Source organism: Chaetura pelagica, unplaced genomic scaffold, assembly GCF_000747805.2.
Source record: "Chaetura pelagica isolate M959 unplaced genomic scaffold, ChaPel_1.0 scaffold465, whole genome shotgun sequence".
Taxonomy (NCBI): Eukaryota; Metazoa; Chordata; class Aves; order Apodiformes; family Apodidae; genus Chaetura; species Chaetura pelagica.
In genome coordinates, this window is record NW_009953314.1 from 106,846 (window position 1) to 122,429 (window position 15,584).

Here is a 15,584-nt window from a genome sequence, read left to right on the forward strand (position 1 = left end):
TTTTAAGTGAGCTGTCAAGAGCCACTATAAACATCCTAAACACTGTGTCCATTTGTAGCAGTATTGTGTGTTTCTAATCTCACATGGCTTCGTGCTCTTTCTCCAATCAGCACTCTAAGAACCTGCTGCTTTTTTATTTGCATTAAGCTGCCTAACCAGTTTTTTTTGCAAGCCTAAGGGATTAAATTTTACTTCCCATTTCCTTACCAGAGATGAAGTCTCGGAGTGCTTTTCTGTTGTTTACTTTGGGAGCAGAGGGTTCTGGCTCTGCTAGTTCTCCTGTGTAGAGCAGCTAAGAGCAGGGTACTCAAGTGTCTGCTCTGATCTTGTAGCAGTGTCTCCGGGTGGAAACCTAGTCATGTTAAAACACAGCCTATTTTTGTTCACTTTTGGACTAACTTTAACTGGAAAACCTTTTTGGATAAAAGGTAAGCTTTCTGGTTTTGTTACGTACTCAGAAAGTTTCTCCAAGTCTGATTTTTTTCTACTCTCTGATCCTGATGATAATGATGCACATCTTTCAAATCACCACTCCTCCCAGGTATTAGGCTATTAACCGACCTGCTAATTGAGAAACTCTGCTTCAAGAAATAAATGTCTAGAAAAAGTTTACAGGTTGAGGCTTTTTATAGTTGAGCTCTTTATGTCTTTTTTTTTTAATGTAAATACATCATCTTCAGTACAGGACACTGGTTGTGACAGCTGCAGTTACTGTCACTCTCCTTGATAGTAAAGACCAGAGAAAAAGACTTTGATCTTCAGTAATGTGAGGGAAATTCCTTCATTTTTCGTTCAGTTCCTCGTTAAGTCACTTCCATTAAAGATTTGGATTTGAATTTCAAATGGAGGTGCAGCACCTGAAATATTTCTTAGAAAGTGATATTTTTATGATGTGCATGAAGGACGGATTCCTGCTTTTGAGTGTTAAAACTGAAATGGTTAGAACTGTGTTTCCACTGCTAGTTCAACATACACTTACTTAGCTTGCAAAACAGAATGGATTTTGTGATTTAGAGAATAGAATTGTTGGAGATTAAGAGCAAAGTCAGAAGTAAATATTGAGTGATGATATTCTTTGCAGACCTCTTTGCTAATAGCAGCTCCCCCATTTTGATTGCAATGGCAGCCTTTTATGTTAAATATATGCTACCTGCACCTAGCTTTTAAAAATCCTGATGTTATCTAATGGGGAGAGATCACTGTTACACTGAAGAGTCCTCCTCCTTGCTTTGAATGGGTAATTCTGTGGCTTCTTTGCAATTATGAATTCCTTCCGCACATGTGTGGGAGGCTGAGGGTGACTTTGTGCTACTATGAGTGAGAAGAAATCTCTGTTTCTTTATGAAAGAACAATTTAAGAAGGAATAAAGCACTTTCATTGTTAAAAGCCATGCTATTGCTGATTCTGTTAGCTGTATAAAAAGGAATGGTTTTGTCTGTTGATCAAAGTCAACAAAAGCAAAATGACAAAGTTACAAAGTTAATCATTCAGGTTAGAATCTGTGACAATTAGTTTTTAAGTAATTTGATAGTTTTTCTTTCTGTCCTCCAGAAAACCTCAGCTTTAATCTGAAGTTACCTTTTTAAAAATCAGTTTGACCATACCTAAATTATTATTTCATCACTATCAAACATGCACTGAATACAGGGGGGTTGAGGTTCTTTTTAAATTTTTGTTCTTGGGATTTTCTGTGATGTTATTTGCTTGAATTGCTTGAGAGATTAATTTATTTTTTTATTTCCTAACAGTAGTTAATTTGGTTTCAGAATGTCTCTATGAAGGAATGACCACAATTTATTATCCCAGTTATAAGTGACTAAGAGCTAAGAGTTAAAGCCAAAATTGGCAACCAGTTTAAGAAAACTTTTGCTTGAATTTGCAGGTTTTGGCAGCTTACAGCAGTGGTGGTGTAGTCATTAACCTTGCAGACAGTCACAATAGGTTGAAAATACAGTTGCATATTGAATATAAATACATGAGGTACCTAGTTAGAACAGCCAGAAATTAGGAATATGTTGGCAATGGATGAAAATGTTGATTTCTGTGACTTTCCCAATATAACCCAAGAACTCTGGCAAAGGCAGAACACAACAAACTGAGCACGTACTGGATAATATATTAGTTATCCTTTCTTGTTCTTTAGAAATCTCAAACTTTATTTTCAGGTGCATCTTCTGAACAGCCATCCGGGCTTTCTGCATTTGAAATAATTATTCCTCAAAGACTGACAGGCAGAGAGAAACATCAGCCATTTTTTCATGAGGTTTGTTATTCTACCTGATTTTTTTTCTTCCTCTGCTGTTGCTGTTTTTCACAACACTATCCTCTATGTCACACACCATGTATGGTCCATGCAGATTATTTTTGTGCAGCCCTGTGCCCCACACTCTCTCTTCAGTTTCTTAGTATTTTCATCTAGTTTAGAACAAATGTGTTCCCACAAAGGTCTGTGATTTCACTCTAACTTCATGCCTTCAAACTTCTAGTCCTGTTAACAGCCTTCTAAGGCAGAAGTGAGAAGGAACGTGAGGAATTTTTTCCATTTCCTCCAAGTTAGATTAGATGTGGACCTCTGACTTGAATTCATGTCCACGCTCTACGTGTTCTTGTGCTCATTGTACCTGGTCTTTGACAACCAAAGGGTTTCAAGCATTTCAGCACCTAAAGAGCTGATGCTCATTTTGTTCAAATGGTGACACAGCCACCCAGGTTAAAGGAATGAGTTGAAAAAGAAAGATCTGAGCCTTCATTCTTCAGTTCTGAGGTAACTTCCCTTTGCACCAGATACCAAGTTCAGTTACTGAAGTACCTGTTAGCAAACCAGCATGAGTCACCCTTGTGCAAACCAATTAAGGAAGGGAGAAGCTGTGAGTGCTTCTGGCTGCCAGTGGTTTACACAAGGAGTGTCACAAAACATGCTGTAGATGTTGGGCAAAGGGAGCACACATGGACTGTGCCCAGCTTGGAGAAGAACCACCTTCCTCCCAGCTGTAGCTACCTCCTCTCTATTAGCATCTGAGGACCATCTCTTCCTGACTCTACAGAACCACAGCATGGTGGCTACTTTTAGTTGTACCAACACCCTTTTTGTTGTTGTTCTTTTAATAGCACAAGTTTTACATTCTCTTTTCTTTTTCTTTTTTCTGTAGACTCTGTATTTTTTTTTTACATTCCCTCCACAAATCCCTAATGGCAGACACAATTTCTTGTGTAGCTTGTGGACTTTTTCATTCTGTCTTCTACAGGAAGATTCATAGCTTAGTAGAAATTAAACTTTCTCAGGAAAGAATGTGGGGTGTGTTGTTGAGTCTTTGAAAGGCCTGAGGGTTAGGGATGTGTGTTTTGGTAAATACTTAAGAAATATATAGTAGCTGGGCCTCTCCTGTCAAAGAAAACATGGAACTGACAAAACCAAGTACAAAATCTCCTAATTAAGTGGTATCTTTTGTTCTGTTTTCAGGAGTATTCAGATGACAACCTTTCTTACTCATTTAAAACCAGAAATGGAACATACCTCCTAAAGCTGAAGAAAAATAAGTATGTGATAGAGTCTTATAATAAATAGTTTCATCCTGGGATTTAGTTGCATACAGTAGGCAGACTATAAAATACAGACAAGTATTTTTATGCTAAAAAAAAAAATCAGAAAAAAGCATTTAAATTGCAGGTTGTAGTAATTGCAAAGTTACTCTTCAATAGTGTCTCTTTTGTGGCACTAGCTTGCAAATAGAAGGGAATAGTATTTTTATTTATATATATGTTTAGCACCACAAGACAGTAGATTTCAGAAAATCCTTACAGAAAACTAGAATTCAGCTCAACATTAGCTCTTTAGTAGTGGGGATGGGAGGGTTGTTAGCCATGTGGTATTTGAAGAAGTTGATCTGTTACTGTTGTTCCTCATTCCTTAGCCTTTAATAATCCAGGCCCTGATATAACATAGTCTGCTCAGATCCTACTCTGTGGACATGTTATTTAAAAGATTTCAAAATACCTTCTTTTCCAAAGAATGCAACTCATTTTTTAGGTACTTTGTTTCATCTCCATGGATTTTTATAATTATTTAGGATGAATATGCTGCTAACAGAATGTAGTACTTATTAGGATTCTTGACTTATTTCTTGCTTTCTAGACAGTTAAAAGAGCAGTAGTTTATTTTTGTTTCCAGAAAGCTTGTTAGTGAAGACTTTATCCTATATACATATGGGAAAAATGGGAAACTGGAGGCAACACAACCCAAAACCAAGGTATTGTACATAATAACATTCCCCTTTTGTTTAAAGGTTTCCTCAAACAAGGGAAGCCAAGCTTTATGAATTGAAGGCCATAATAACAATTTGATAGAACTAAGGATGACAACATGGATGTATAAGCATCTAAGCATGTTTTCAAAGCAAAAGTGAATGCACAACCATTAATTCAGAGTGTCTTCAAATCTCTCTAATAGGGCAACAAAATTCAGCTACATTTTTGGCCATGGAGGGGAAAATGTGAGTGGTGCACATAAATTATCTACAGAAGAAAAATGTATTGGCTGGGAAAGAGGCTTTGAATTTTCCCAGTTGTAGCATTTTTTAACAGTTACCATTGATAGAAAACTAAAGGTTCTACATTCTGTGAGGGAGTGACTGTTTATGGTGATAAAGCATCCCTGTTCTCTGAGGTGTGAAAGGAGATGCCAGGAGATTATGCCAAGACTGAATTTGAGCTACCTGATTGTCACCTTGGCATAGTGTGCAATTAAAGGTACAATGACAGCATCAGAGCTCTTGTAGTTTCAAGATCCTGAATGAAACAAGCCTTACAAATGCCTCTGCATTTAATTTCAACCTTCAACTACAGGTGACCCTGGTGAGACTTAACTGGGTGCTTGTTGGGGAAGATCTCATAGCAGCCTTCCAGTACCTGAATGGGCTATGGGAAAGCTGGGGAGGGACTTTTTACAAGGGCTTGTAGTGAGAGGACAAGGGGTAGTGTTTTTCAACTGGAAGAGGGAAGATTTAGGTTAGAGATCAGGAGGAAATTCTTTAGTGTGAGCGTGGTGAGACCCTGGCCCAGGTTGCCCAAGGAAGCTGTAGCTGCCCCATCCCAAGAAGCATTCAAAGCCAGGCTGCTTAGGGCTTGGAGCAACCTGGTCTGGTGGGACGTGTCCTTGCCCATGCAGGGGTTGGAACTCCATGATCTTTAAGGTCCCTTCCAGCTCTAGCCATTCTATGATTCTATGATCTCAGATCAGCCTTTAAGAGGAGTCTGTTTAAGAACAGGATGAGCAGTGTAGATGAAATGATTTTGTTAAGAGGTGGTGATGGGTTAAACTAAAAACCTGGTTGTTTCCCAGAACCAATGCTGTTGTAGTTACTTACGTCCAGTAGTATTTTACTCCAAGACAGTTTGGATTACTGTTAGACCAGTGAACTCTGAACATTTGTAACAGCCAGTCTTAATGGCATGCAAATAAATAGGCTGGTTAGAAAATAAATTTTCATTTGAAGGCAAAAACCCTATTTTGTCATTAATTATGTCGTTGGGTTGCATTTCAGGCTCACTGTTATTACCATGGCACTGCTGAAGGAATTGCTGGCTCAATGGTTGCTCTCAGCACATGTGATGGGCTCAGGTACTACGTCTTGCTTTTTACTTCAGGATAATTAATTGTGCAGTACCAAAGTAGAACAGTGTAAGAACAGTTGCTATTCATCACACAACTGGAGAGAAAACACAATCCTATCTTGCAATATTTATTTTTTTTAAATTTCACCTTTGGATGAAGCTGAAACTCTTTACAAGTTTTATAGTTTTCCTTAACTACCACTTTTTTCCCCCTTTTCCAAAATTCCTTCACAGAAAACAATAACATGAGAGAGCATAGTCCAAATCTAGGCAGAACACAGGTATGAACTGAGGCCTCTATTAATTGATGTGAATGTCTTGACCAGAGACACCTTCATGGAAGAAATGCTATCCAGTGAAGCTTCTGCTGAGCTTAACACCCTCCTGTTGAACAACTCTGTCTTACAAATGGGCATGTTTCAAAAGACAAACCATTCATGTGAAAACATTATGATTAGATTGGAAACATTTTTGCATTTTGTTCATATACAAGAAAATTACATTCATTTGAGAGACTGGATTCATTTGAGGCCAGATCAATGTATACAAGATGGTGGTGTTCTCCCCATGGAATCTGTCCATGTGAGTTGGCAAAATGAGGTGGCATGTTACAGCAAATTGTGCAGATATCCAGGAGAGAGCATGTCCATGTTTCCCTGCCTTCACTGAGCCTGGCTCTACAGCTGGACTTTGGATATACTTGTTGCTTGTAATAGCCTGGTTCAGTCTGACATCTGTTTGACAAGCAGGACGAGGCAAATGGGATGAAGTTCACCCCCAAATCTTTCATGTATGGTATCCCAGTGAGATGCCACTCACAATAAATAATGACATTTCCGTCTTTCAGGAAATGCTGGGTCTGACTAAGCAGAACAGGTAGTTCATTTTGGCTGTTCCGCAAACTTACATAGACTCAAATCCTTTGGTTACCTTGAACTTACATTTCTGAGCATTTTCTTTCACAAGATGTTAACTAGAGAACTTGTTTTCTAAATATATTTTTGAGATTCTGGAGAAGTAAGATAATAACTTCTGAAAGATTCTAGTACAGCAACCGGGCATGTACCAGGTATTGCTGAGTCCTGGACAAATGCAAAATCTTTATTCTAAGCTGCACTCAGCACTGCAATGTTTGCCCTCACAAACACCCTGGTGATTGCTTTTAGCTTCTCTTTCTGTCTTAGAAGTCGTATTTTTCTAAAATGCTAGTTTACCTTATGGGGCTAGGAGTGATACTGGAGATAAGGACTAAAAGAGATTCTTTGCCTCAGCTCTGTACTCACAATCCAGACTCATTTAGAAACATTTTGGCTTTCCCACTAAATGATTAAAGGAGCTCATGCTTGTTTATTATCAAGAATTTAAAATAAGTTCTGTTTTGTCTTTGGAGATCCTGCATTTTAACTTTCCCCCTATACTAAGATAAATTAAGATAGTAATTTATTTCAACACAGTGGTATGAACAGTTCTAGTTTTTAAGTACTCAGTTGTCATTCACTCACCTACTCATAATCATGAGGGAAAAACTGTGGAATAATTTATCATTCTTTTATTATTATTAGAGGAATTCTCTACATTGGTGGCAAATGGTATGGAATGGAGCCACTCAACACATCCAGCACGTTTGAGCATGTGTTCTACCTGCTAGAAGACATGCAGGATGTCCCCTTCCAGTGTGGGGTGCTGAATGGCAGCCTTCACCACGAGATGTTTGTGGAGCAGTCTGTGAAATATGCTTTTTCATCAAACAGTACCTCTAGCAGGGAAAAGCTTTTAAGGGTAAATAACTTTCTCTTTCTCTCTTGAGAGCTGCACTCCAAACCAGCTCCTCAGTCTCTTCCAGCAGCCAAGGGTCTCCAGAGCTCTTGCTTTGGCATGGTGTCGTCACAGGTGGGTTTGGCCTGGCAGGCCACTTCATTGTTGCCTCCATTTTCACTCCCCAAATTGGTGGGAGTACTGCTAAGGAAATCCTGAAGCAGAACAGCACAACAGGAATTTAACATAGCTTGGAGCAATCCTTTGGCAGAAGAGCTCTGCCCAAGGTGGTCATGGGTGTGAAGCTGCCATTCAGCTCATGCATCCCTGACCTGATGTGAATTGCTGACACACAGATATGTGGAATTCTAAGGCAAATTGGCTTTTGAAGCCACACCTAAAAAAAATATAAATCACTGCTTTATAAACTCATGAAATCAAAATAATTAAAAGATTAGTAAAAACAACTAAGTAAGTAAAAAAAAGTCATAAATAATTTTCTTAACTTACTGTGCTTTCTAATTTGCAGAAGAAGAGAGCTGTCCTGCCACAGAAAAGCTATGTGGAATTATTTGTGGTTGTGGATAACAACAGGGTAATGATTTCATCCAATTCTACAAACGTATTTTATAACAACGATTATTTTTTTCTCTGATCTTCTCCTATGATATTTTACAGTTTGTGCTGAAGAAATCTGATCCTGCTGCAGTGCAAAAGGAAACAGTTGAGCTGATTAATTATGTTGATGGGGTAGGTCTGATAAGTTGCTGAGATTCTGTAGTTTCCTCTCTGTCACAGTTTTCAGAAGAGCAGCTAATGCAGTAAATCTGAGCAAGGATGTTCTGAAACTGTATTTGGAAGTTGCACAGCAATTTGTAACATCTTTAAGGTACCTCATGGATCTATGCATGAGGCTTAGAGAGGTACAGACAGAGGGAGAGATGCTAAGTGTTTTTAAACCCTGTGCTCCCAGACTTCAGCTGCTCCAGGAAATCGAGGTCTCCAGTAGGTTTTCCATATCCAGGAAAAAGTATTTCTCATGTATGTAGGTCTTTTCCTGTAAACAATCCCACAGGCTCTCTGGTCATCTGCTCCCAATGTCGCCTCAAGACAATTAGTTAAGGAAATGAATGAACATGGTCTTTCCAAGTTCTCCAACTGAAAGATGTATTTAGGACCTCCATGAAGTTGATTGCCTTCAGTCAGATATTCTTCCCTCACATCAAACTCTTAATTATTCCAAGAAACTGAAGTTATGTCTTAGTCATTATGTTCAGCTTAGTATTTACTCAGTAGTTGTGATGCAGTAGTTCATAACTCAACTGAAACAGACTGAGGGACCATAATCATCCTTATTTTTTCAGATGTACAGAGCATTAAACATCCAGATTGTGTTGGTTGGATTAGAGATCTGGACAGACAGAAACCGCATACCTGTAATGAGTGGCTCAGCTGGAGATGTGCTGGGAAGATTTGTGACTTGGAGACAGAAAGATCTTCTTAAAAGATCACGAAATGATGCCAGCCATCTCATCATGTAAGTGTTCATTCCATGGAAATGCCACCAGTGTGGGGAATGTGTAAGATGATGGGGTTGTGTATGACTGAAAATATAACCAGAGTAAAATTCACTCCACTTCCAAACTGTTCTAACCTGGAAAAATGTCAAGGTGTAATGAATTATTTCTAGATAATCAACTCCAGGTGGCTTTGCTTGAGCAGGGAGTTGGACCAGTGACTTCCAGAGGTCCCTTCCAACCTCAGCCATAGTATGAACTCAAAAGCAGATTTAAGTGATTGGTCATAATTTCCAAGCTCTGATATTCAGATGCTTATTCTTTATTACAGTGAAACCCTGATATGATAATAAATTACTTCTTGACTTCAAGAAGACCAAGCCTTGACTTGCAGTATTTGTTTCATGCTCACTGGTGTCTTTTAATAGAAATTATGAACTTTAGCCCCTCTTTCAAGACCTTCAAACTGCTTTTGTTGCAGAGGGAGAAGTTCTTACAGTGGATCCATTGGAATGGCTTTTGTGGGCACTGTTTGCTCCCAACTCCAGGGGGGGTCAATTAGCACTGTAAGTACATTATGCTGCAGTTAATGGAAGAAACTAGCACAGGAGCTGCCAAACTATCATAGATGTGCTGGTAGTGAGACCAAGAGGTACCTCAACACAGAAGGCCTTTCCCCTGTGTTGTAGATGCTGCTATTGCTTCAGGAAACTTTGCTTCCAGGGAGGTACCTTCCAGAACATCCCAATAAATACTGTACACTTTGCTGACCTATTTGCTCAAGTCACTCAGGTCTTGGAGTCCTATGATTTCTTTCATGGGGTTTCTGATGTAAAGACCTGTACATATTTTAATATTTTTTATTTTTTTTTCCCCAGAAAAAGTTTGTTTCCAATTTCTCTCTTTACCACATTCCAGTCCATTTTGCTGATTTAGTCCTGTAAGAATCTTCTAATCACCTTTTTGTAATTAATCTAGCTCAAGGTTGTATAAGAAAAGCCTATTTTTGTATAGTTAAGGTTCATAACCACTATGTTTTTGGGATGTGAATGCAGCTACAAAATAATGTGTATTTTTTGACTCTTTACCTGGATAGACAGTGGACATAGTGCACTCTCTTCCCAAGCAACTGGAATTCTCCACAATGAGGCTCTAATTTTAGGCAAGAAATTTACATTTGGCAAAATTAGATAGAAACTAGTTTTTTCTCCTTCCCCTTTGGGACAGCACTTATTAATGTCTTTTTGTATTTTTTTAACACTGATTCTCTTTACTAGTTGAATCATAACAAGGTGTTACATCATGCTACAGTAGTTGCACATGAACTGGGGCATAATCTTGGAATGAAACATGATGATAAACGGTGTCCTGGATCCTTTATTATGCACAGCACAGATAAGTAAGATTTACAGGTGTTTATTTTTTTTTTAATTTTAATACCTACTATGTATCTGCAGTGACTTACAAGCTGTAAAACTCCAACAAATCTTGAAGAACTTTCGTGAACAGGCGGTAGTTTGAAAAAGGTGAATTCACAGACTTAGGTCTTGGCATCATCTTCATTCGTTTGAAATGTTATCTGTTTTCTGATCCAGTCATTCTTTCTTTGTATCATTCCTCAAAAGCTATTTGGATTTTTTTAGTTTTAATTCTTTTTAAGGATAGTGTGTTGCTGGGGTTTTCTTACCCTCCTGAGAATGCTTTACATGTAGTCACTGGGTTTGTGCAAACGTGCATCCTTCACACGGATTCTCTTCACAGTTAAAACTTCTTGGCTTGTTTCTTCCAGTCCATTTGTTTGGCTTCCCCTTTAAGATAAAAAAATCATATTATTTTATCCATCCGTATTTATATTAAAAAATCAGAGTGATTGAACACTGGACAAAACTACTGTAAGAAGATGCATTTCTGAGTTCTTAGGGACTCCAAGTTCAGGTGAATGTCTTTCTGGAAAGGATTTTTTAATCAAGCATTTTCAGATCCACTACATACAAGCAATTTCTAAGGGCTGTTTTATACAGGACACCAGAATGGATAATCTGATGATGCCTTTTCCTTCTGAAAGTACTTTTAATTATGTTATATATAGTATTTTTAACTTCTAGTACTGTAATGCAAAATAAAGTAAAAAAATACCTACGTCCTGATCTCCTAGCACTATAAAAATATGGTATTTATTACAGATTGACAATATTTTAAGGGATTGGGTTGTATTTTTTTCTGCAATCAGATTTTTAATTAAAAAATATCATGCTTTCCAGTGGATCCAGGAATTTCAGCACCTGCAGTGCTGATGACTTTGAGAACCTTATTCTAAATGGAGGAGGAAACTGCCTTAGAAATCCTCCCAAAGCAAGTAATGTTTACAAAGAACCTGTCTGTGGTAATAATGTGGTTGATAAGAATGAAGAATGTGACTGTGGCAAACCACAGGTAATGAATGAAATTCAGCTGGTTACTTGTTGTATATTATATTACGTTATGTTATATTATAAACCTGATTAGCATTAATATCTGAGTTTTCCTTGTAGATTTACATTGTTGCAGGCAACATGAAGATTTATTTTTTTAAAAGCCTAAATTCATACTTTGACTGTGATCTAAATTCAGTTAAGGGCTTCAGGACTTCACAGAACTTCGAGCTAATACTTCAGAAAGAAGTGAAGTTCAGTGCAGAGCATGTGGAAATGCCATTGGTTTTTGTCCTGCTTTTAGCAACATGGATATTTCTGTTACATAAAAGAGATGACTTGTCTACAGAACACTTAGAGATTTGCTAACTGCAACCCTTAAGCTTAGATGAAACCAAAATTACTTTTGTTGGTCATATTTTATTGTCAAAATGTCCCTCAAAGAATGGGATATATTGAGTTGTTCTTTAGAAAATTAAGTGTCTCAAAAAAAACCACCAATATATCAAAAGGCTGTCAGCAAACCCTGGTTCCATTGTATAGGCCTTCTTCTAAGTAATGAAAAAACACCAAAATTTCTCTACATCAAGCTGCTCATGTAGTTGAAAAATAAGATGGGAGAAAGGGTGATAAGAAGTGTTAATTTTTTTTAATGGCCTGTTTATTTAAGTGTCCACTTAAAGTGTAAACCTGTGCCAGGACACATCAAAACAGATGTTTTTCTGATGTCTTGTATTAAAAAAAAAATACAGCCAAACTGTAAGCTGGTTTCTGTTAGAAGGCTACCAACCTCAGACCATGGGAGAGTGATGGTGTATGTAAAGTTTGGTTTGTTGGTGCACTTTCCTGGCTATATAGTGAGGTAAAAACATTGTGTCCCCTTACCCCTGGTTGCCTTTCAGGAATGTACTAACCCTTGTTGTGATGCTGCAACCTGCAAACTCACGTCTGGATCCCAATGTGCTCAAGGAATGTGCTGCCAAAACTGCAAGGTAGGCAATGCTTTATTAAGCTAAATCAATGCTCTTTACTAGTATTTTTAAATGTTTGAAAAGAGCCATCATGGTATTCTTGATGTATTTTCACATTATCAAACTACATTTGTGTCTAACAACTCCTGGCCAGTAGCTTAGAAATGGGAGGTCATCTCCATGTCATCCCTTGTGGGAGGCAGGAGCAATCAGGGGCTCAGGGATCTCCATTAAGCAACACCAAGCTTCTCCAAAGTCCAGGACAGCTGGATGCTTTTTAATTGGTACTTGTCTATGCATTTCTTGGATATTTGTTAAGATATTGATCTGAGAAACTGTTTTGCCTCCCTTGAAATCACAGAAGGTTCCCAGTTCTCATTGTTTCAAGTTGGACCTTCCGCAAATAAAACTAGGGTGGCATTCCTCTCTGCTTCTAGTTCAAAGTGGCAGGAGCAGAGTGCAGATCCCAAATGGATGTCTGTGACCTCCCTGAATACTGCAATGGAAGCAATGCCTACTGTCCAGAGGATGTTTACATCATGAATGGTTTCCCTTGTGACAACATGAAGGCCTATTGCTACTATGGAGTATGCCAGAGTTTTGATTCACAATGTGAAGCTATATATGGAAAAGGTATGTTTAGAATTTAATATAAAAAGCCCTGTAGTCCCCTAACAGACATTTCTTATGTTCCTTTTCCTGATATTTTTTAGGACAGGGTAGTGCCTTAGTGATATTCACTCTTTTTCATACAGGGGCAAGAAAAGCACCTGATCTATGCTTTGAAAAAGCCAATATTAAAGGAGATAGGTTTGGAAATTGTGGAATGAGAGGTGGAGTGTACAAGAAATGTCCTGTCCAGTAAGTCACCAGCAAGTAAAAGCTAAATCTTCAATGCACAAACTAGATTCTGTTACAAACTCTTAAATGATGAGATGCAAAAGACTTTTTCCTTGGGATGCAAGCTAAAAAGTTGGACTGGAGGGTGTATTTGCAGTGATACTGAGGATTTTCTGTTCACCTTGCATCTGAGTGTCCTTTGTTCCATACAGGCATAGTCTGTGTGGCAAGCTGCAGTGCACATCTGTTAGTCTCCAAAATCTTCCTGCTTGGAGTGTTGTCAATAATGCATCGGGGGTTTTATGCTGGTCTTCTGACTTTGACTTAGGATCAGATGTCCCTGATCCTGCTCAAGTTCATGATGGAACAGCCTGTGGAGAAAGGAAGGTAAGATGAATCACAGCAGCATTACAGAATACATTCAACCAACTGGGAAGTTCATAGCTGTCAAAAGCATTACACAGCTCTCTCATTTGTGTGCCACACTAGAAAAAACAACATGCCTTGTGAGATACACACACACAAAAATTGATTGGCTCTTCAGAAACTGGGACACTACAAATCAGTGAACTGTTTTATCAGTTACTCAAACTCCTCCATCAAAATGAATCCACAGAGGTATAAAAATCTGAGACAAATAATAGCTTTGAACCGTGAAGTACTCAATGTTCCATCAGCTCTTTTTCTTGACATTTAAGCAAAAGCTGTAGGCTTGTAAACATATACATCTATATAGTATATTTCTAAAAGAATGGGATTTTTTTTAAAGTTTTGTGCTTGACAGACACTAAATCCTTTTTCCAGGCCTGTGTGGGTTTTGAATGTGTTGATGCAAGTTATCTGGGCTATAGCTGTGATATAAAGCAGAAGTGTAATGACAATGGGGTAAGTAGATGGTGTTTTCATGCCCTGTTCCTAGAAGACAGAGATAGGGGGTAAATCCCTGCATAAAAGCAAAAACCAGCCAGGTGGCTTTCTTTTTTTTTCTGATCTAGATTAGAAGTCCACTTTTTAAACTGTAATTCATGCAGCCTCTTAGTACTGCATTCATAAACCTCTTAGTACTAACACTGAAAGATGTTTCTTCTAAACTTTCCTAGGGAATTTCAAATATTACTGAGCTGTTAAGTTGTAAAAAGAAAATATTCCTCTAAGGAGGACAGTCTGGTGACTCCTGATTTATATATTTCTTTGTGAAAAATTAAAATGGAGTCCTGAGGTGGTAAAACTGAGAGGTTCTGTGACACTGAGGAGGATTGTAATCGGTTGTAGGCAAAGAAGTAAACAATAGAGAGGATTAACTTCTGGTATCAGTGTCACTCAATGTTTTGGGATGTTATGGAGGGGAGAGCTTGTCCCCTAGGAATACCATGCCATAATTCCTGTTTCCATGGGCAATTCTTAGTGTGTAACTAAATACATATTGGAGGTTGAAAGTGGCCTCTTCTGGAAAGGTGTTGTTGGTTGACTAATCCCTGTTGTGTCGACTGTAGGTGTGTAACAACCTTGGGAACTGCCACTGCAATTCCGGGTGGGCGCCCCCCTTCTGTAACCAGTCTGGCTACGGTGGCAGCCTTGACAGTGGCCCAGCCCACACAGGTAGGGTATGAAACTGACCTTCCCTCTGCCCCCAGTGTCCGAGGAAATAATCTACTAAGAACAGAGGGGTTTTCCAGTCTCTTTTCAACTGTTTTTTTTTTTTTCCTACTGCACTTAGTCACGGGCTGACCTGAGGAACAAACATTATTATCTGATGTGTGCGTTTGCAGGCACCAAGGAAGTTGGTCCAAAGGAAAATGTGGCCTCTGTTTTGTCAGAGATAAAGAGCAACCCATCAGCTGCTTAGGATGACTGCTGCATTTTTTAAATAGTGAGATATTTAGGTATTTACTTAGGTATTTAAAACAGGGTTCTGATGAGATGGATGTCATAGAGGAAGACTAGAGGTCGAGAATGAAACCAGCAGCCTTCATATATGGAAAGGGTCTGTCAGGAATGAGAGGGGTCAAGGAAATGCAGCATTTGGCTCATTTAACAGTCATGGAATTCTGCAAAGGGGAAATGGAGTAGATTTTGCTGGTCTTCACACTGAGAGACCATGCAAACATTCTGCATTTGCTAATAGCTTAGGAAGGCCAAGGTCCAGTAGTGGGAGGTGTCCCTGCTCATGGCAGGGAGATTGGAACCTGCTAATCTTTAGGGTCCCTTCCAACCTTCACCATTCTGTGATTCTAAGAGAAAGAAGACATGCAGATCAGCTGTGGGTAAGCCAACAGAAAATTATTTTTTCTGCTTTAGAATTATTGAAATAATACACAGAAAGGGAAATAGTTTGTACATCACACAGCATGGGCTGGGTAAGGCAGAAAGAACTTGCGATAAGGCCAATTCCTACTTTTCTGATCAGAGCACTTTATAAATTCCAGTGGAGTGACTAGTTTTAATCTATAAAAAAAATTGAATCCTGTCGTTTTTACAA

The 15,584-nt window shown here is 38.5% G+C and overlaps 1 protein-coding gene across 1 annotated transcript in view; it reads left to right on the top strand.

Moving 5' to 3' along the window:
• The first annotated feature begins 358 nt into the window (after positions 1-358).
• Positions 359-15,584, top strand: part of LOC104389134 (disintegrin and metalloproteinase domain-containing protein 9-like) — a 16,712-nt gene continuing 1,486 nt past the window's right edge. The window contains exons 1-17 of the mRNA XM_009998086.1: positions 359-440; positions 2,167-2,264; positions 3,462-3,538; positions 4,170-4,248; positions 5,542-5,618; positions 7,174-7,390; positions 8,045-8,116; positions 8,731-8,903; positions 9,365-9,449; positions 10,161-10,282; positions 11,145-11,316; positions 12,197-12,286; positions 12,703-12,898; positions 13,021-13,126; positions 13,318-13,492; positions 13,910-13,990; positions 14,599-14,704. Of these exons, the coding sequence (XP_009996388.1) occupies positions 359-440; positions 2,167-2,264; positions 3,462-3,538; positions 4,170-4,248; positions 5,542-5,618; positions 7,174-7,390; positions 8,045-8,116; positions 8,731-8,903; positions 9,365-9,449; positions 10,161-10,282; positions 11,145-11,316; positions 12,197-12,286; positions 12,703-12,898; positions 13,021-13,126; positions 13,318-13,492; positions 13,910-13,990; positions 14,599-14,704 (2,008 nt within the window). The remainder of the gene's footprint in view (positions 441-2,166; positions 2,265-3,461; positions 3,539-4,169; positions 4,249-5,541; positions 5,619-7,173; positions 7,391-8,044; positions 8,117-8,730; positions 8,904-9,364; positions 9,450-10,160; positions 10,283-11,144; positions 11,317-12,196; positions 12,287-12,702; positions 12,899-13,020; positions 13,127-13,317; positions 13,493-13,909; positions 13,991-14,598; positions 14,705-15,584) is intronic.